At 37.6% G+C, this 22,557-nt stretch overlaps 1 protein-coding gene across 2 annotated transcripts in view; it reads left to right on the top strand.

Annotated features, from left to right (window-relative positions):
• The window catches only part of LGR4 (leucine rich repeat containing G protein-coupled receptor 4), a 106,325-nt gene extending 84,995 nt beyond the window's left edge, over positions 1-21,330 (top strand). The window contains exons 14-18 of one of the 2 annotated variants that reach the window (XM_007434567.4): positions 2,034-2,105; positions 4,358-4,483; positions 11,941-12,062; positions 14,001-14,081; positions 18,213-21,330. In XM_007434567.4, coding sequence (XP_007434629.1) covers positions 2,034-2,105; positions 4,358-4,483; positions 11,941-12,062; positions 14,001-14,081; positions 18,213-19,489 — 1,678 coding nt within the window. In that variant the 3' untranslated portion in view covers positions 19,490-21,330. The remainder of the gene's footprint in view (positions 1-2,033; positions 2,106-4,357; positions 4,484-11,940; positions 12,063-14,000; positions 14,082-18,212) is intronic. The other variant, XM_007434568.4, reaches the window with a different exon arrangement.
• Positions 21,331-22,557: the final 1,227 nt, after the last annotated feature.

Genomic DNA, 22,557 nt, shown 5'->3' with positions numbered 1-22,557 from the left:
TTTGGAAGGCAAGCTGCTTATCCAAAGCAAAGCAAAAATCAGTAAAATGGCTGTGGGCTACCTGTCTCAGACTTGGGATGGTACCCACAATACCAGTCAAAATGTACATAAATACTCCCTTTTTTCCACCTTAATATTTTGAATATGTATGTAAGTGCATTTGAATGAAGAAAAAAGAAGTAATAATAGAAAAAAAATCAGATTAGATATTGTCATCTGGATCTATAAAATTTTGTAAATAAGACAGAACAGAAACAAAAGCCTCATTCAGAATCAATCTAAATCCAGACCAGCTCTCCTTACTTGTCTGTTGTCTGTCTGTCTGTCTATCTGTCTATCTAATCTAATCTGTCTAAGTACAACCTTCTTCTTATGCTTTCCTCCCGTTAAAAGTTTTACCTCAGTGCAAATGAATAATCAGTAAACAATATGATATTGTAAAACGTTTTCTTGGACAGGTGGGATCCTAGAGATGTATCTTGTGCAACATATGAGTCCTGATGTTATAGTTCCATGATTTGGTTTCCTTTTAAAAGAAAGTGATTATTATTTGAAATACTACTTCATAAATCACTTTTAACATATTTTGGAATTATGGTAAACACAAATATTTACTTATATTAATTTTAGTATTAATGCACTGGTAGTAGACAAGGTGAGGCTTCTCAGAATAAAGAATAAAAAGCAGCACAGTGCAGAAATTTAAGGCTGAAAGAACTCATATAAGGTGCTGCAAGTTTTTGACAAGTCATTGCAAAACTGGATTATCATTTGGGAGTAAAGATGCTAGATCACAACATGTTAGTTAGTACACAAGCACATGAAAAAATAAACTGCTTTAAGCTTGGCTTTCATCTTTTTGATTATATATTACACATTTTACATGCTGGAAGCCATACTATATATGGTCTTTATAAAAGTTCAAATTTTGGCTTATGTTATAGGTAACTAACCTGCAGGAATATGTGTAATTCTGTATTCTGATCATGGAATATTCTGGTGTGCCCAAGAATGTTCTTTTATGTCCTGGAACTACATCCAGAACACCACAAACATCTTCCTGTTCTAGAAGACTTACTTCCAAAACTGACAAATTATCCCTGGAACATTTGAACTGGCCAAATGTGTCCAAAATAGCTATTTTTTGGCTCACATTTAAAAGCCAGGTCAGGTATTCTGAAACTAAATTTAATTAGCTAAGTGAAATCTGCAAAATAAGTCCAATACACAGAAAACCTATGTTGACTTCTCATGGAATTAGTAAATAATCATTGCTTCTTGACAGAGATTTAAAATGAAAATGGCCCTTGATGCATTTGAATTATAGATTTCTGCACTGAGTGGCCACAGAGAGTCCCAGAGTGCAGGCTTGGAGCAAAAATGCTGAAGCTGATAGGCTTTCCTGACTTTGTAAAGATTAATAACACACACACACACACTTGGGAATCAGGCTCTACAGTATCGATTTCTGTAGAGCAGTGTAGACTAAGATAATATGCAGATGTTACAGGCAAGTTGTTCCATTAAACTAGTAGCATATGGCTTAACCCAATGATGGGAGGCAACCAGCTGAATTAACTTTTTTGTAATCTAACATGTCATGTGAAAAGGAATCTGAATATAAGGATAAACCATGTCCATGAAGGCATTTTCATATACAGAGTGGAGTCTTTTCTAGCAATGACAGCAGCTATTTATATCCCAGGCTTCAAGGTGTAATTCCCTTCTGCTTTAGGCAAGCTGGTGTCCTAGAGAAAAGAGAACAAATAGAATATTACAGCTTCATACTATATGGAACTTAAACGTTTATAGTCCCTAAACTGAAAAGCTTTCCAGTGAATGAAATGTCCTTAAAAGAATTAGGTAAAGAAAATGGTCATGATGACATTGTAAAATATAGATAAGCTCAAGTTATTTATCTGTTAGAAATTTAGTGTGACCTAAAACATAATGTAATCACTGAATTGCAAGCAATGACCATTTGAAAGTGTCAGTGTAAATCACTAACACAATAGTTCTTTTTAAAATTGCAGTGATCTCAGCAGAAACTTGATCCACCAGGTTAACTTGGAAGCATTTACTACGCTGGGTGCTATTACCAACCTGTAAGTAGGCCACTTAGCATAGTGCACATTTCCAGTCTTAAAATATTATAACCCCTTGTTGAAAACCTCTTTTCCACAACATGTTAAAACTATTCATCCTGCATTTAGAAGAAACAAAAATACTATGAAAAGTAGCACCTCATCACATACTTTACTGCACTTTACTGAAAAAGCCCATGGAAACCTAGACTAATATTGGTACCCCCACTTCCTGATCTCATGCAAAGGGAATCTGGATCTCTCGGCGCCTTACAATACCATTGACCATTGTATCCTTCTGCACCGGCTGTGCGAATTGGAAGTGGGAGGCACGGTTTTCCAGTGTTTCTCTCCTTCTCCCACAGCCAGTACCAGTTTGTGTTGGAGATGGAGGGAGAGGTCCAGCCCTAGGCCTCTACAGTGTAGGGTGCCTCAGGACTCTTGACACTCTTCTTTAACATCTATATGAAACTGCTGAGTAAGGTTATCTGTCAGCACAGGGTGTGGTATCATCAGTGTACTGATGATACCCATTTATACATCTCCACTCCTGGCCTGGTAGGTGATGCCATTTCCGTGTTCCCCAGTGCTGGAGGAATGTGTTATGTACCAACTATGCCCATTCCTGGACTGGGAAACCTTGCTCACTGTCACTCATGCCTTGGTCACTTCCCAGTTAAACTATTGCAACAAGCTCTACATAGGGCTGTAGAGTTACAGCTGGTTCAAAATGAGGTAGCTCATGCAGAATTGGGCGCCTCTCGGTTTGCCATGTTACACCATTGCTGTGCAAGCTGCGCTTGGCTCCCAGTTTCTTTCCAGGTGTAATTCAAGGTGCTGGTTATCACCTTTAAAGCCCTACATGGCAGAGGACCAGGTTATTTGCGCGATTGCCTTTCCCTGAAAGTATATGCCCATTCCATTAGATCAGATACACTGGGCATGCTCCAGGTCCCTTCCCTTGAATGTTGCCATCTACTGGGACCTAGGAAGTGTGCTTTTTCAATAGCGTCTCCTGCCCTGGGAAACACCTTTCCCCTTGAGATCCGGTTACCTTCTTAACCTTCCGTAAAGATATGAAGAGCTGGCTTTTCCCCCAGGCCCTGGGACAGTGAAGTCAGAGTCCAGGGATTGAAGAGATTAATAGGCTTAGATATGGATTGGACACCTAGTTTTCCTTCCTTCCTTCCTTCCTTCCTTCCTTCCTTCCTTCCTTCCTTCCTTCCTTCCTTCCTTCCTTCCTTCCTTCCTTCCTTCCTTCGAGTTCTAACTTCTTACTCAAGTTCTTCAGTCTCTAGCAGTTATAAAACTCACATTTTACATTAATTATATACCTCATCCAATATTTGACATTTCCAATTAAATGGTATCTATCTTTTTATTGCTTGTGGTTTGGTTATTGTTGTTAGCTGCCCAGAATTGTGTGCCAAGAGATGGGCAGCCATATAAATCTTTTAAACAATTGAAGCTGTGCAGCTTTTAGTTTTGCAGTGAATTAGGAAGCATACAAAATATTTTCAGTTGTGGTTCCTCTGTAGCATTTTTTGCCCCACGGAATTTCCAGAGCCATCCAGAGTAGATTCTTTATTCTGCATATGGGACAACAAGCTATAAGATTTCTAATGGAAAACTCTAATCGAGTTCTTTCTAATGGAGAATTTTAATCAGCCCATATACAATAGACTTTCCCTTTTTCTCTAAACTACCTATGTGATATCCTCTTATAGTCCTTTTCATACTCCTTACATCCCCATCTAGTGACTGCTGTATTTAGCTGACTGGCTGCATGGGACAGTTATACTTTGCCAGGTTGGCAACACCTGCTGTGTTGTCAGAAATGACAGCCTTTGCTAGCATGGGAAAGCAAAGGAGACTGGTAAATATCATCTGGCTTTGCCTGTTGGATAAGATGCTTGTTGGACAAAATGAATGTATTCATGTTAATGGCAACAGGAAATTTAAAGTCAGTGGAATCCAGTAAAAGAGATCAGGTCCCAATCCTTTCTCAGCCATGCAACTAGGTAGTCTTGTGCTAGCCTTAATCTCTCACCTAAACTTTTTTTTTTGTTATACATATGCCCTTGTAAGCTTCTGGGGGACTACAAATACTATAAACAAAAATTTAGATTGCTGCTTTTAGGATCAGCAGTAGAACCTTTCTCTTATCTAGCCAGTAGAATTGCTTGCTATTTCTTTCATTTTTGTTTTGCATGTTCAACTATTTAGTATCTCCTTTTCCCCTCATATTTATTTTTTTCTCACCATCCTTTTAGAGACTTAAGCTTCAATGCATTGACTTCATTTCCAACTGGAGGTCTGAGTAGATTAAAGCAACTTAAACTGATAGGCAATGGTGAACTCAAAGAAAAATTATCACCAAAGGACTTCATGAATCTCAGGTAAGTCAATAATTAAGTTGGAACCCTCATATTTTAACTATACAGTTGTTCCCTTTAGGTTACACTTGTTTTCCCCAAATCTTGGCTGTTCAGTTAAGATGACAGTGTTTCTTGGCAAGCACTCTTCTTGCATTTTTCATGTTTAGAGGTATGCTGTACAAACCAAATTAATTGAATTGCCACACCAGGAACTGTGACTTAACATAGATTTAGCAACTTGGGGCCACATATGCTTCCCAGCATCTTATTGGGGCTCTTGTAGCATCCTAAGGTCATGGTGCTGAAATTAGGAGGTAAGAAATGGGCAAATTTGGATAGCTCAGGTTTTGGCTAAAAAAAGTGAAAAAATAAGTTGAGAATGGAAATGCAAGCCATCTAGGAGATAAACTCTTCCAATTTCTACCCTTAAAATCCCTGCAGAACTCAGAATCGCCCCCAAACCACTATTCTTTTTTAGTGATGTATCACTGTAAGGCTTCCCATGTTCTGCTTACTAGTAGGAAACTAATCTAATGCTCAATCTGTTGTGAAGTTAAATTGGGGCAAAACTCTTTATCCTTCCATATATATCAAAATTTAAATATAGGCTCATACTGTTTCTGCCTTTCCCAAATCAAACTTTGCCAGCTTAACCCTTCTCCATTGCTTATCCAGCAGCAAGGGAATGAAAGGCTAAATCACCAAATAAATGTGATAAGTATATTTGTGTCTTAAAATATGTATCTCTGAGAAGGGCTGGGATATGGCCTGTTCCAGAAAATATATCCATCTTTTAATAGAACTCATTTTGTGGTTTTAGAAAACTCACCTCTGTTTAGCTGCAAAGAAAGAGAGAAAAATTAGTGGAAAACCATACAGTGAGGAATACTGCAATTAGATTTTGCATTCTTGTTCTTGATTCAGATTGATTATATATGCACAATATTTTGTATACTTAGTGTCCTGTATGGAAAGGAATGTATCTCAGCAGTACCATGCTTGCTTTGCATTTTTTGTCTGTGCGCTTAATTCTTCTCATTTCCAAATTGGGCTGCAAAAGACCTCTGAATTTTTGGGGAGTTGGTGCCAGTGACTAAATTACAATGAACTAGATTGTTATAGGCTGAATTACAAGAAAGCCCTTCCCTCCTTCCTTCCTCCCTCCCTCCCTCCCTCCTCCCTTTTTTAAGAGTTCTAACTTCTTATTCAAGTTCTTCAGTCTCTAGCAGTTATAAAACTCACATTTTACATTAATTATATACCTCATCCAATATTTGACATTTCCAATTAAATGGTATCTATCGGTGAGACTTTTGGTTTGGACATAGAGAAGTGATGCCAGACCAGTATGACCAGTATGAATGGTTTAGCTGTGTCAAAAGGTCTACTACATAACTGACATTTATAATTCACTTTACCTATGTTTCATATTGAAAATCTTAAGATAATATTTATCAGTTTTACCTTCCAAATATAGAGGGAGCAAGTAGGAATCTGTAAACAAATTCCCAGTATATTTTTGGGGAAGTTTGTAATCTACGTATGCTCATAGAACAGTACTCAAAACTGAGTTCTGGCTGATAAAGTAGTACCTGGCATTATAAAGTATTGGCACCAGTATACTCTACTGAGTAGAGCTGCATATTGACTCTGATGTAGTTAAGCTTCTGACCTGTGTGTCCATCATGAAGAAAAAAAAATTACATTTTCCAGTTGGTACTGTATGTAGAATAGGAATGTACAATATATTGGAGAAGGTATCTGGGTGTAGGAGATCACAACTGTTACGATTCTTCAGCTTTTCATCAGGTCTTCATTATTTTAGAGCAAGAAATAATGTATTTTTAATCATGCTTTAATATTTTCCTTATCTTTTTCCTTCATTTCTTACTCAGGGTAAGAAAGAACAATGGTTGACTATAAATATTTAACACTGACATTGTCAGCACAATTATTGGATGCAATGAGGTTACCTACTTTCAAAAGTACAGTGTGACTCCCAACATCCATTGTTTCTGCTCAATCTACTATGGCAAGAAAATAGTATGACAAGTATACACAAGTATATTATACCAAATACATGAACATTCTCAGAAAACAACTTGTATTGAGTTCTCTCCTTGATTAAGGTTGGTTCAGAAGAAATAAAGGATAAGGCTCTGTTGTTAATACCTTTTGTCAGCCCTCCAAGGTAGGCCAGACTTGGAAACCAAAGATACACAAGCTAATACAACTTTTATTATAAGATTATAGTAACAGAATCTTGCAAGTCTGAATGTGCTTCCCCCTTTCCTCCCTTTATCTTCAGGAGAACTAGGGAGGGTTGTGTCTGAGAGACTTTCTCAAATTACACTTCTGCCTCAGATTTCTTTTATTTGATTGTTGTCTTGGTTGTGGCTCTTCTTTTTATTCCTCAAGATTATTCCTTCTGCCCATTATACCTTTTCTATGGAAGACTCATTTTGGAGAAGCCCAGCAGGCTAGATGTATTCACACTATTTGGAAACTGGTCAATGGATTTTTATTCCAGCTAACAGAGAAAGAGGGATTTATTAGCTGATCTAATATCCTATTTCTTTTAGCAGTGATAACTTTTTACTGTTCTAATAGTGGTGTTTTTCATTGTTATATGTTTAAGGTTAATTGGAATTATTAGTTTTTTATAGCTGTAAGCAATATGACAGGACATAATTAAAAATAATATAAAATATGGGTCTAACCTGTTCTGAATGCATAAATATTTCTGGCATTCCTTGAATTAGTTAAGAGAGAGGCACATTGTAGGAAATCCAGACTTGCAGCATGCAGAATTTCATGTAACCTGAGAGAACAATAAGGATGACAGATGTGGGCTTAGTGTTGTGCTTTCCTGGGAATTCACTTGCGCAAGGGTGTTGCTCTCCAGCCAACTTGATGAATGTTCATTTCAATGTGCACAGGTAACAACATGATTTCACAAAACACCTTGCTTGCCTAAAGATAACAACATTGTAACATAATGTTGGATTACAATCAGATGAGTTTTTCTTAACTTTTAGCTTATATAAATCTGGATTCTATCCTTTTTCTTTAACATAAAATCAACCTTTAGGAAATCTCAACATTAATTTTAACCTCAAGATTTTCTTAGAACATATTTTGAAACACAAAAACAAATCTCTGCTTCAAGAAATGCTGCTGCTTAAAGAGGAGAGGGGGGAAACCCATATCAGTTAGTTCTCCTGTTAAAAGCCAAATTGGTGGTGAATAAGACCTACCTTGTCAGTTATGTGATCTGGGGTGAAAATATGGACCTGGTATGTGTGACAGATACCTGGTTGGGTGAGCTGGACAGTGTAATCTAATCCCAGATATTCCTACCTGGTTTCTGTGTTCTAAAGCAGAACTGTGAAGTGGGTCTGGGGGAGGGGGGAGTTGCCATCATTGTAAAGGATTCCCATTCCATTCTCATGACAAGGCCTAAAGTGACATAGGCTAAGGGTTCTTTGAGTGTGTGTACCTAGAGCAGAGTGAGCAAAACAGGACAGGAATCCTGATGGTGTACTAGATATCCTGCTGCTCGGAAGCTTTCCTATTTGAGCTAGTAGTGCTGGTCTTAGAGGTGGTGTTGAGTCTCAACTTGGTACTCAAGAGATTTCAATTTTCAGCCTGTTGAATGCAGCTTAGTTCATGGTCACTGTGACTTCCCTTGGCCTATTTCAGATAATATCTGTCCCCACTTCTCTGTCAGGGAACATTTTGGACTAGGTCTTCTGCACTGAGGAAGGTATTCCATGGGTGGATGAGCCTGTAGTTACCCCCTTGTCATGAACCCCTTTATCATGGATGGACTAATTATAAGGGCCCATCAGTTATGGCTTTCGGATCCTATGGCATTCCAGAATTTGCTCATTATTCCATAGCTTTCAGTTGAGGCCTTTGGTAGCAGGCTGGAATGACCAACTAAGGCTATTGACTAACTGACTCCTAAATACTTTGTGACTCTTCATCATAACTGCTAATCTCCTTGGTTTAGTGAAGAACTGTGGGTGGTGAAGCAGACAAGCATATGGCTAGGCTACCAGTGGCAGAAATCTAAAAGCTAATATGACCAATTGCAGTATAACATGTTTTGGAAGGCCTACACTATGCAAGGAGGGAGGGAAAAAAAGGTTTTTCTTTGCTACTGTTGAGTTGCAGAAAATCACCCAAGGAAGCTCTTCTGGTGGTATGGGTGCTGACATAACCCAAGAGGGTTGTGGAAGACCTCTTAGAGTCTTTGGTGGCTAACCATGAAAACCTCATGATTTTTTTTCTCTGAGAATATTATTCACATCTGCCAGCAGTTTGGCAACGTGACTAGTGGAAGCATGAGGGAGGAGGTCCGCATACTTGATTGTCCAGTTTTATTGAACCTATTTAACTCTTGTGCATCTTCTGGCCGTGATTAGCATGCTTGGAGGAGTTTTGGGCCACCACATGTTCTATAAATCTAGCTTCTCCTTGGCTACTGGCCAGAACAGATCTATGGAGGAAATGTTACGATTTATTATTAAAACCTTCCTCAATTGAGATGATGCCATTTATTTTGAAGCAGGCAGTGATACACTTTCTGTTGAAAAAACAAGTCAGTAGACCCCCCTCTTTTTAAAATTATGGGCCAGGTTTTAACTTATTTTTTCTGGCCAAGGTGGCGTGAGTAGGTGTTGGTGAACATCTCCAGGCATTTCAGATGAAACTGACTTTCCAGATCTTTTTCAGTCTGGTTTCACTCTTGTTTGTTTATTATAACAATTTGTTTAGTGCCTACTCATTGGATCCTAAGCAGCTTACAGTATTAAAATTATAACATTGCAATGTAGTAGTAAATGAGAGAGAAACTCCTTCCTCTACTGCTGTTGATTACTGAGAACCCTCCCTTCTGAAGACCCAAAAAAACCCTTGTTTTTATCCTCTTCCCCATTAACAAAAGTGTGGAAGTCATCTGACTGCAGAGGCAGAGTATTCCATAGTGAGGGGGCTGCTGTTAAGAGGGCCATCTTATGAACCCCTTGCTCTTTTGATCTTGGGGTGGAACTGTTACTTACATGTCTTCTCTGGCTGGATTCCCCTTGTAGCAGATGGTCCCAAAGGTAATGAGGGTGCAAACTATATAAGCTAATGGATGGGCTGTTAATGCAACTGTGCCACTGGATAATGTACCCTTTGTGCTCTGGAATCGTTTGGCAGCTTTTGGCACCATTGATATTATGCTACCATAGTGTCCTTATAGATCACCTTCATGACCTGAGAATCAGGGGCACAGCTTTTCACTTCCTATCTTGAGGGTAGGTTCCAGAAGGTAGTCTTAGATGATTGCTACCCAACCCATCAGTCTTTGAGTATGGGAAGCTACAAGGTTCCATTCTGTGAGTCCCCCCACCCACTTCTGTCCCCCACTTTTAATATCTTTCACTAAACTGCAAAGTGTGGTAGAGGAAGCAAAGTATCTGGATCTTTTTCAGTCAAATTCAGACCTGAGCATGGGACAGTACCCAGACTGGTTGTGCTGGTAGATTATATGTTTCTTCTCTTCACACATTTCCTATTACTAGTTTTGTATCATTGTATGAAGGAGCTGAACATGTACACACGAACTTTTCAAGTCTTGGAAGCAGTCAAAAACAGTTTAAATTGCTTTGAGGAAGTAAGATGGGCAAAATATGCATTCTCAAAATGTGCACATAACCATATTTAAGTGCATATGTCATCACATAATTAAGGTAAAAATACCAAATTATCTAAATTGGACAGCCTGTTAGCTGAGTCTTTTGCCTTCAAATTCTCCATTTTGTTAGAGATTGGTTGACCCTTGGTATCAGGAAAAAGAACACTGCAGCAAATTCTCTCCGGTTATGTTGTGTTTTTACTGGGTTTGGTAGAAATTCTACAACAGTATCTACAGTATCTTGATGATACCCAGCTATACATGTATACCCTGGGTTTGCAGTAGAAGTCCTGACATGATGCATGGAGGGTGTCAGGATCTGGATGGGAGAAAAAAGTTAAAAGATGAATTCCAGCAGGACAGAGGTACTGTTTGTCCAGAAACTGTCTAGCATCCTATCTTCTCCAGTGGTGACTCTGAATGGATAGCACACTACCTGAAGGAGCAGGTTCACAACTTGGAGGTTCTCCTAGGCCCACAGCTAGTGCTAGACAGGCAGGTGGAAGCTGTATCCAGGGAGGCCTTTGCCCAACTTTAGCCGATGTACCAGTTGTGGGTTTTCCTGAAGAGGGAGGTCCAAGTGACATTGACTCACACCCTTATCACCTCTTGTATAGACTAGTGCAACAGTCTGTACATGAGATTATTGGGAAATTAAGATCTTGGTTGTTGTTATTATTTGATAGCTTATATTTTAATGATATTATCACTGAATATATGATGTGTGTGTGTGTGAATATATTATATATAATGCTATTTAAAGTAGTGCTTGTTGATGATTGGTGTTTTAAGTGTTATCCATCACAAGTCCTTTCAGAGTGTGGCAGCATAGAAATATAGTAGTGAAATAAATAATTAGTTAAGCTTTTTTTTCCTATTGGGAAGACTTCAACCAGATGGAAGAGACTCTGCTCTAAATGTGGTTATATTCTCCCAAAGGGCCAGGTATGCAGTTTGGAGGTTCTCTTTGACCTTGCATTGTCTCTGAATGTCTATGCTAGTGTGATTTTAAGCAGCCCCTATTTTTAGCTGTGATTGATTTACCACCCACATCTCTTACTGGAAAAGTCTGGCCCAGCCACTATGACCATCAATGGCTACTTTCCTGATAAGTTACTATAATGTACTGTACTGGGGGATGCCCTCAAAGGAACCTCAGGAATTGCAGCAGGTTCGGAATGTGACAGCCAGGTCCTGGTCAGATATCCTGGCTCGAGCATATTATTTGGGCAAAATTGTACTGGCTTCCTGTAGATTTTTGAGTCAAATTCAGGATGCTTCTTTTAACATATAAACAGCTTTGGCCATTTACCTGCGTGGGGAGCTTTCCAGTATATTAGAGACTGGGAACGATGATCATTCTCAAAGATTTTATTTCCAGGTGCTGACACAGAAGGAGGTATGCCTGGTAACAATTAGGTTGGGGCCTTTTCAGTGATGGCACCAGCCTCATGGGACACTTTCACATTAGAAGTTTGGTCCACTTCCTCTTTAGTCATCTTCAATAATTAGTTAAGAACATATTTTTCAATATTAATCTTCCTCCCCTAATAATGTTTTGTGTTTTAACTGTAGTTGGGTTTTTTTATTCTATAAAATTGAAATTATGCCTTTTATTGTGGGCATATAGCTATGAAGTCCTTGTTGTTGTTTTATTTTTATTACTGTGATTTTATTGTAACTTGAATGTATACTGCTATGTGCCACAAGATACAACTATGTTAAATTATATATATATATATATATATATATATATATATATATATGTATATTGTTCTCTTCAAACTTCCAGATCTCTGTCTGTTCCTTATGCCTACCAATGTTGTCCTTTCTGGGGTTGTGACTCTTATTTGAATTCCAATATTGAAGATCCCAGCCTCCAGAATCAGAGTCGAACAATTTTAAATAATCAGGGTGAGTGCTCCAATACAGTCATAGCATATGCAGATTGTTTAAATTTAAAGGGATGTAACTGTGCTAGCACAGTATGTGCTAAGTATCCTATTTGATCAATACATGCAGAAGATTTTGTTTCTATATCATTTAATGGTTGAGATCAGTTAGGGCTATGTACCGTATTTTTCTGTCAATAAGACGCCTCCATGTACAAGATGCCCCCCACTTTTCCAACCCAAAATTAAGAATATTTTAAAGATAGTGCAGAATACATTTTTATTTAGTAATTAGGTAACATTTACCTGATACACTCGGTGGGAGGAGGTCCAAACCGTCTCTCTGCAGCTCTATTTCCATGCTCTTTTGCATAACTGATTACATTCAAGCACGAGTGAAACTGCCGATAGCTTGTCTCTGCAAACAGACTTCCTCCAATTGGTTTGTTCAGCATCAGCTGACATCAGTTACATAAGGCTCGTGATTGGAGGAAGTCTGTTTGCAGAGACAGTATGGGCAGTTTCACTCGTGATTGGAGGCTCGTGATTGGAGGAAGCCTGTTTGCAGAGTCAAGCTATTTCACTCATGACTGGAGGCTAGAAATAGGAGGAAGCCTGTTTGCAGAGACAAAGTATGGGCAGTTTTGCAACCGCGCGGTTCTCTCCTCGGCTTACTTCCTTGAATAAGATGCCCTTCAATTTTTAGTGTAAGGATTTTAGAAAAAAGTATCGTCTTATTGTCGGAAAAATACGGTAATCCATGTGTTTGCTTGCCATGATTAGGGGATAGATGTGTATAATACTTCTGTTCTGAAATACTGAAGCAAAAGCATGTAAGTAGCATATCAGGGCCTGGTCAGAATTCTTTTTATTACATGGAATAATTGAATTACATCTTTGAAGGAGGATAACTACTTAACAATACGCATATGTTTGAATATATTTCCATGTTGTGTCGTGATTTATGCCAGCTTTTCCCAACCTGGCTCCCTCCAAACCTGTATGATTTCAGCTCCCAAATGTCTCTGTTAGCATGGGTTTTGGCTGTGCTGAGTGAAACAGAGCGATTCAAATCTATCATATCTGGAAGGAACTAAATAGGAAAAAATTCATGATTTTCCACGGTGCAAATCATGAGGGAAATTGTTTTCCATTATATAACTGTTTTGGAAGACACTGGTAGCCTTTCTACATGTAAGTTACTGAGAATTTTGAATCTTATGTAACTGAATTTTTCAAGTTTTCTTCCTCACCTCTTCAAGTAGTAAAATGTTTGGCTAGTTAAAAATCATTCATTTGCCAGAATGCAAACAGGTAAGGTTATCCCTTGCTGCGCTCTACTATGATACTTCCTGTCATTCCAGATTATTTTTGTCATTTTTTTTTCTGGCAGGAGCCTAGAAGCAAGGGTCATGGGGTGTAGCACCCATCGCCTTTATTTTTTAAAGAATACTAGTAGGATCTGAGTGGCCCAAACACATTCTTGTAAATAAAGAATATGCTGAAGCCTGATACTTCATTTTACAGAATGTTAGCTTCTCATTGCTTATCTTTTTACAAATTTCTAATGAGGGCTTGATAGGTGTTTATGGCAATGCCCCTGAACACTCTGTTGCTTACTCCTGCTTTAAGGAATCCTAATTTAATGTGAGAGAGGCAGTTTGGTGTAGTGGTTAAAGGCACAGGTCTAGAAACTAGGAGACCATGAGTTCTAATCCTGCCTTAGGCACAAAGCCAGTTGGGTGACCTTGGGGCAAGTCACTCTGTCTCAGTCCTAGGAAGGAGGCGGCAATGGCAAACCACCTCTGAAAATCTTGCCAAGAAAACTGCTGGGACTTTTCCAGGCAGTCAAGATTGACTTGAAGGAAAAAAATGTTAGTGTCTTAAGTTGCATTTTTTAAAAAATGAAATACATCAAGCATGACAGAATTCAACCTGATTTTCTGTCCTTTTAATCTAGGTGTACCAGATGTAGATGACTTAAGCAGTGTTGAAAAGAAAGAACCAGGCCAAACAGTAATTCACTGTACCCCCACAACAGGTAAAGATGCTATGTCCATTTCACCTTCTGTGTCTGATAAATTTATCTCACATTATAGATGCTTGCTTTAATTATGTATATAATTAATTGCGTGATAAAGGATACAGGTAGTTTTCTTTGTTGTCCACCTTTTGTCATAGTCTCATGCATTTGAAAGGGACCTCACATGACATTTTGCCTGCTTTCCTGCACAATACAGGATGTGCAATAGAGGATGCATCTACACCATTCAGCATCTGCTTAAATATTCCTAGTGAGAGACCCTTTTACTTCTTAAAGCAATCTGTTACACTGTCTGACAACTTTCACGGTTAACATCTAATGTTTATCCAAAGTCTGCTTCCTTTCCAGTTTGCATCCATGGATACTTCTCATGCCTTCTGCATGACATTATCAGACGTTTGCAGATTGTGTTTAATGTCTCTTTAATTTTCTCTTTTTCAGTCTAAACCTATTCAGTTTATTCAATTATTCCTGTTAGAATTTGGTTTCCCAACTCTGATTTATTAATGGCCTTATTAAAATGTAGCACATAGACATGGCCATAATACTCTAGAATATAACAGGATAGAGTAATTACTTCTTCTGATGCAGACACTATCTGTTTTTGCAATGTAAGATTGGCTTTCTAAGCAGCTGCATCACATGAGCTAAGATACCTGGGTCCTTTTCACATCCCTGGGCTATATCTGTTCTCTCATATCTGTTGCTTTGATTCCTTGTACATATATGCACGGCTTTATAGGTTTTAAGTTTTGGTTGTTTTTTGTTTTTATTTGTGTTTTTATCTGTTGTTAGCTACCCAAAGTCGCTATGGCAAGATGGGTGGCCAAATAATTCTAAATAAATATAGGAGTGTCATCCAGCATACATTTTACTTCTTTACCAGCAAAGAGATAATGAGGAGCTTCTAGCTTATTATGCTGAAATCAAAATGTACTATATTCTTGGTTTTCCCACATGTATCATACTAATTTGGAAAAAAGATAAGGATTTTTCGTTGGATTAACTAATTGTTGATAAATGTAGGTTGGCTCAATAAAAAGCACATACTTTTTTCTCTAACTGATCTTTAATAATCTGTTTTGCCTTTATTAATATCCAGCTATCTAATCTTAATTTCCTATCCGTCCTTCTACACTTTTCAGAGATAACATGTCTGTGTCCTGGAATTCTCTCAGAATTCTCTGACTGACTGACTGAATTCTCAAAAATTGCAGACAAAGGCTTTGAAATAAGAAATGCAAGCTTCTTCAGCATCCCTGGGAATATCATGCTGCTGGCTTCAGAGACATTACTCATTTACAGCAATCTAAGCATCTGCCATAAGATCCTCCTTATGTTAGTTTTTTCCTACTTATCATAGATCAAAAATAATTTCCTTTGTCATTCTTCTTCTAGCAGCAATCTCATCTATTTTTTAATGAAGCAGTAGTCCAGGTACTTACTGCAAGTTTTGCATTATGCAGTTGCTTCCAGAGAGTAATGTCATCCTGTCCAGCTGTGTTTCCTGCCCTGAGGTTTCTGCTTAATCTTTTACATTCTTATCATCTTTAGATATCCAGTTCCCTTGGCCTCTGTGTATTCTAACTGAGTGCTACTGCTCAAGAGGTTTGGAAGCAGATGCAAAATAGATTTTGTAACAGAAGTATGAATATGTGCAATATCATCCCACTTTCTTCCCTGTTTTTACTAAGTGGAAGAGTAGAACTAGAGAGTTATGAAGAATTGGCAAGCAGCTTGTTTTCTAATTTTCCAAACTAAAACTAGTTTGCGAGTCTAAGTGGTATACAGAAAAACCCATAGCAAAGTCATCCCAGTATGTAAAGTAGGGGGCCCACAGCTGCTACTGTTCCTCCTCCTCCTCCTCCTCCTCCTCCTCCAGCAATACTAATTGTACTAATATTGTCTATTTTACATGTATTCATTTATGAATTTATAAACTGCTTCAGTCAAGGTTTCTTTAAGCAGGGTACAAAAGCAACAGCTTCAGCCTATGCAGTCATAACAATAACACACAATATCAGAAATGCAGGGTATAACTACAGTAAAAATTATACTAGTACTCCAGCATGAATTTCCTGGAACTCCTCAGAATGCCAAGGAGCTTTCTGGCATCTGCAAGTATGAAGAGGCTACTTGGGAGATGTCCTGTCTAGCACCCTTCCTACCTATATCTTCAGCTAGGTCAACGAAGCATTCAGCTGTCTTCAGATCATTGGGAAATTCCCCAAGCGCCATCTGGAAACTGGATCCAATCAGGCATCTGATATGAGCTATCTGACTTGGCCTGATCTCTTGTGGAGGCTAGTGTTTCCAGTCAACCTAGCTGTTCTGAGAAAATGATCTCAGGGATTAATGGAAATATTCCACAACAGCAGATCACATGTCATCTGCTCTGAGATAAAGGACATGTCCAATGTGTGACAGTTATATGGGTCGGACTCATGATGACCTGGGATGAGCTAATACTTTTTAACCAACTATTATAGTTTTCCCTTTAAAAAAGTAAACTGCATATTTTCAGATATCTTCCTGTATAATAGCTGCTGTGTTGCAAAATGACTTGTCTTTGCATTGTAATTTATCATGTTTAAAAAAAAAAAAACTAGAAAGGGAGTTTATACATTCCTTTAAATAAATGAGGAATAGTATGCCCTACTGATGACATCTAATGTGAAATACAGATATAACAGTTATACAGTTTTGATTTACTGACATTTTGCATCTGTGCAGTGAGTGTAGGGTTTGAAAAAGGAAAAAGGAAGCTCAGATATCTCCTTGGATGGCCTTGGAAGAGAGAAGTGTTGTTGGTTGTAATATTGTGCACCAACTATAACAAATGTGGAGCAAGCAAAATGCAGGTGGCTCTTCATTGGTCTTTGGACTACCCAAAATATGAAACAATTTTACAAGGAAAATATACCTTTGGGTGAAAGAAGCAAGTTTTTAGAGGCCTCAGATGAATGGGATCGCCTTAATAAAATTGAAATATAAAGGAATGTGCAGCATCCTTGAAGCTGGTATGAACTAGGCTGGTTTTAAATTCCTTATCACAAACATCCCCATAACAACTTAGGCATCTATCTTGAGGGAGGATGCCTTCTTCCTGGCATTTGGCATCTTGAACTAATTTGTTTCTTCTCTGTGACACTATTGTTTTCCTTGTAGATAGCAGATAACAGAGGGGCAGAAAGTAACTTGAGAAGTATTGCTTATTTAGGTATGCCTGCATCATCATATGAATATGTATGCATATGCGTTCTTTTCCCTTCCCCTTCTTGTAGAACTACATAAATATCAGGGCACCCATTTTGCCTCTGGGGGAGTGTCTCCCACTAACCTTTAGTGGGGTCCCCCTCCAGTACATACAGTCTAATAAACACTGCAGTGAAGCCTTGATTATTTTGCATTTGTATCCTCCATTTTGATTCCACAATTTGAGCACAAAAACTATGAGATAAACTCCTAAATTAATAATTTATCAGTGACCAGTGATAATCAGTACTATCATTGCTGCTCTTGCTATTAGTACTACTACTACAATTTTTATTCCAACATTTTGATCATAGGGCATAAAATCCATCTTGAAGATAGCCGAGTGGCTTTTTAAAAAGGTGCTTATCATAATTTATATAATTCTTTACTGCTATCTAATACCTTTTTGGGGAAGGATGTTGTTTTCATTTTTGTGTAATTTTTGGTAATCAAATGCTGTGCTAGAATCTACTTGATGAAGGGCAATTTAGAAGTGCCGTAAAGAAATATATTTTAAAAACACAATTCAGAACAGGTTGCCGGAAAAGAAACCTTCAAATCAGCATATGCCTATATGCCATATAAGTGCAAGTCGGTTGTTTAGGTGAACTTTGATCTATTTCACATTGGTCATAAAACTCAACTTTGATCTATTTCACATTGGTCATAAAAATAGCTTGTCAAGTGTGTCTTCGTTTGTTGTTACTTCAAGAATATTTTCTTACCAAATTGCTCCACCTGCATATCTTTTCCATTAATCTAATCTTGAGTGTAAAAGTTCCTTATGCTGTTTTCAGAAATGACACTTGTCTGTTATATCACACTATGCTGGCAATCTTTTTTTCTTAGCACATTTTTTTTCCACTGTTTTAGGTGCTTTCAAGCCATGTGAATACCTGCTGGGAAGTTGGATGATTCGTCTTACAGTCTGGTTCATTTTTTTGGTTGCCTTATTCTTCAATATGCTTGTCATCTTAAGTATATTTGTTGCTTCTACTTCACTTCCTTCTGTCAAATTGTTCATTGGATTGATTTCTATCTCTAATTTACTGATGGGAATCTACACGGGTATATTAACTTTCCTGGATGCAGTTTCTTGGGGACGGTTTGCTGAATTCGGTATTTGGTGGGAAACCGGCAGTGGCTGTAAGGTGGCTCGGTTTCTGGCCATATTCTCTTCAGAAGGGGCCATTTTTTTCCTTCTGTTAGCTACTATTGAGCGGAGCTTGTCTGCCAAGGAAATCATTAGAAAGGGTAAAAGCAACCATCAGAACCACTTTCGAATTGCAGCCATGTTTGCATTCTTGTGTACATTGATAGCAGCATGCTTGCCAGTCTTCCATAAAGGAGAATATTCTGGGTCACCCCTTTGCTTACCCTTTCCTACTGAAGAAGCCCCCTCTTTGGGCTTCACGGTTACACTAGTGCTGCTTAACTCATTAGCCTTTTTGCTAATGGCTGTTATTTATACAAAACTTTACTGCAAGCTAGAAAAGGAAGATCTCTCCAAGAACAATCAAGCTAGCATGATTAAACATGTTGCTTGGTTAATCTTCACCAACTGCATCTTTTTTTGCCCTGTTGCATTTTTCTCTTTCGCTCCACTCATCACTGCAATCACTATAAGCCCTGAAATTATGAAGTCTGTCACTCTGATATTTTTCCCACTGCCTGCTTGTTTGAACCCAGTTTTATATGTGTTCTTCAACCCCAAATTCAAGGAAGATTGGAAATTACTGAGATGGCACATCACCAAGAGGAATGGGACTGGAACAGTTGCTGTCAATACACAAACTGGATGTAGGACTCACGATTTCTACTATGACTGTGGCATGTACACACATTTGCAGGGCAGCTTAACCATGTGTGAATGTTGTGAGTCACTTCTTATATCCAAGCCTGCACCATGTAAACATTTAGTAAAATCTCACAGTTGTCCTGCTCTGACCATAGTGCCTTGTCAAAGGCCTGATGGCTGTTGGTCAGATTGTGGTACGCAGTCTGCCCATTCTGATTACGCTGATGAAGAAGACTCATTTGTATCGGATAGTTCAGATCAAGTACAGGCCTGTGGACGTGCTTGTTTTTATCAGAGCAGAGGCTTCCCATTAGTTCGTTATGCCTACAACACCCCGAGGATTAAAGACTGAAAGCAAACCATATGCTAAAAAGGAGGAAGCATAATGTTTCATATAGACCATGCCTGTTTCACTCTTTCATCTGAAAGCACTTTTATTAATCATTGTATGATATTAATTATAAATAAGGGATGTAGGCCTAAGTACCCTGAACTATACATTTAAAATAAGAGCTGTTGCTCTTACTGTAAATAATTAGAAAACCAAAATTTGTAATCCGGTTTTTTAAAACTTTTTGCAAGCAACTATATATTATGTTTTAGACTTATTTCCATGTTATGCAGTTGTAATTTCATTTTTCTGTTGTGATATTGATCCTGATAACTTTTATAAATAAGCACAATACAAAAGAATATTATAGATTTTTTTTGGAGCTGGGGTGGGGGGGTGTTGCTAACTTTTGTATAGCATTTTTGACTGAATCTCAGGACAATTTACTGCAGGGCCAAAAGATGGGAGTATTTTTCCCATATGCAACTGTGAGATAAATACAGACAAAACATTCTGTGTTTTCTTAAGTCAAATTATGGGCTAATTTGTCTATAATTAAAAATATTTATTTCAGTCAAATACTTATCACCCCTATAGTATATTCTGAGTAGTTTGACATAGTTACCTTTATCTAGAGAATACTGCTTGAAAACAGTTTGAAATTGATTTTTTGCATACTTACATGGACATCAAACTCAGGTTTGCTGCACTAATATTTAACCTTTGATTCAAATATATACTATTAGAACATTCCTACAATCTTGAGATTATTTTGGAGTTCTGTCATTATAATCGTTTCTAGCCTCCAAAATGGGGATGTTCTCAGCTGTATACATTGGAAAATGGGCTGCAGACATACTGTGGGTATTCTCATGCCTGCCTAACAAAGGCAACAGAATTCTCCATCATCCTTTAAACTTACATGTGTGTGTTGGGTTATATATTCTTTTGACAGCAAAAAAGAATCTAACTCTACTTTGTGTAGATGAAAATCTTTTAAGTAGACAGTATCATTTTGTGTGAAACTACAGCACATAGTATAGCTTTCCCCAGCTTGGTGCCCTCCAGATGCAGATTAGGAATTCTCAGAATGGGGGTCCTACACATCTGGAAGGTACACAGGAAGGGCTGATGTAGACTATATTAACAAGTAGAATAGGTTTTATAGGAGTAAAAGACATTGAGATGTTCAGAAATTTAGAGATAGAACAATGTAAGGTAGCTATACTTAGGATCTTCTGTTCCATTGTTATATTACAGAAATGTGAAACCAGGCTTGACCCTCCTTAAAAGGGGAAGCAAGGAGATACACAGATCATTGCATTTTAGAATTAAGAATCTTTTTCTCAATTACAAAGTATAATTTTAATTAATGCCCTTAGTTTGAAGTCTGAGCATCATAAAATTATGAATGCATAAGCTAAATCTTTTATTTTTTAGAACAAAATATTAAGTGAGAGCAATTCAACTGCCAAACCAGAAATTCTGGCACATTTTTTTTTACTAAATAATTAACATTAGAATTGCAGTTAGGAAAATTAAACTGTACATAGTGTGCATAAAAAGAATTTCTTTGTAAATTATTTGGTAGAACACTTGATGGGAAATGTGGCTTCAGTGCATATTTGTTAATTAAAGCTACCTCCTGAAATATAGAAGCTGCCAGTAGCAGAATGTTTAAATTGTGGTTTATATATATTTTTTCTATTGTAAATAAACTTCAGTTGTATATTATTATAATAAAACCAGAAGCTTTGTGTATCAAAATTACTTAACTTGTACAAAATATGAACTATTATCCTTCTTGTATACTATAATTTTGTAAGCCTAAATCGTTCATAGTAAAATCATAGAAAACTGAAAACAAGAAAGAAGTACTAGTATGTTCTGTTTTTATACTAATATCTCTTAAATTTACTTATTTAACCTAATGCTACAGGTCAATGCCATGTATCTTTACATACAGTATTACAGGCAATATTGTAGTCATGAACATTCACCAGGTCATTGTCATCAGATCAATATCTTCCTTTTTCCTGCACGTTCATAGTTGTTGGCCTGTGTGTGTTCCCCCAAACAGTAACTCCTAGTACAATTATTTGTGTTCCTGCTATTATCACAACTGGATATAAATCAATTGCAATATTCCCCCAATGGTAGGACTAAATCCAAAAAAAGTCCCATCAGGAATTTGCTATTTCATGGGAGAGTGCCAAAAAGTCTAAACTATCATGTTACACTTTGATTCATGGCTCATTTCCTTGTTCTGATCCAATGCTGCTTGGATTTCAGGGTGAAGCAGAAATTTGTGGGGCATAATTGCTTCCCTTGCACAGGGATTAGGTGTCACAGTTTCACAAATTGAATATAACAAGGTTTTAAGAGCTAGCTTTAAGCCAGGATGGGATGAGATTTTCCCCTCCTGATCTGCTGACATACTGCCCTCCTTGAAATGTATAGTGGATACATATATTTTCCCCATACCCAACAACTCTAGAAATGCTGAATCAAGTTGGAAATACATGTACTCAGGAGTTCTCAAAATTGTCTCAAGGCTCAAAATATCTCAGTATCTCCAAGTCCCAAATACATTTTGAAATCTTTCAGTCTCCAAGGAAAAATTCTGACTCTACTTATTTACTCCCATTTAACCCTTACTGGTTCAGATCATCCCCATTAGGTGTACATCATACTTCAACTATGGATTGTGAGGTGCCAATTTAATATGGTGATGTTACTGTCTTAGTAGTTAAAGCTTTAGCTTAATGAGATCCTGCTTCAGACAGCATTTCTTTCAGATCTGAACATTTTTATTTATTGAAACACACCCACACAGCGAGGAGTACTAATAATAGTTTTATTTATTAAGCACTTATAACTAAGTGCAGTATAGACAGACTAAAACAGTTGATACAATAATGTATTCCAATCAATTACAATATAAGGAGTTTCTAAACTAAATGTTTCATGATGTATAATAATACTAACCTCTATACATCCAAAGTAGCAGGTAAGCATTTGTTTATCTCAAAGCAACTTCATAGGGGTCCAGGAAAAAGCATTTTTAGGGCTTTTTAAAGTCTTTTAAG

Source organism: Python bivittatus, unplaced genomic scaffold, assembly GCF_059951505.1.
Source record: "Python bivittatus isolate LINGU-HERP-01145 unplaced genomic scaffold, Pbiv_v1 ctg000480_np1212, whole genome shotgun sequence".
Classification (NCBI taxonomy): domain Eukaryota; kingdom Metazoa; phylum Chordata; class Lepidosauria; order Squamata; family Pythonidae; genus Python; species Python bivittatus.
Note: the sequence above shows the minus strand (reverse complement) of the source record. Positions and strands in the feature narration are given on the sequence as shown.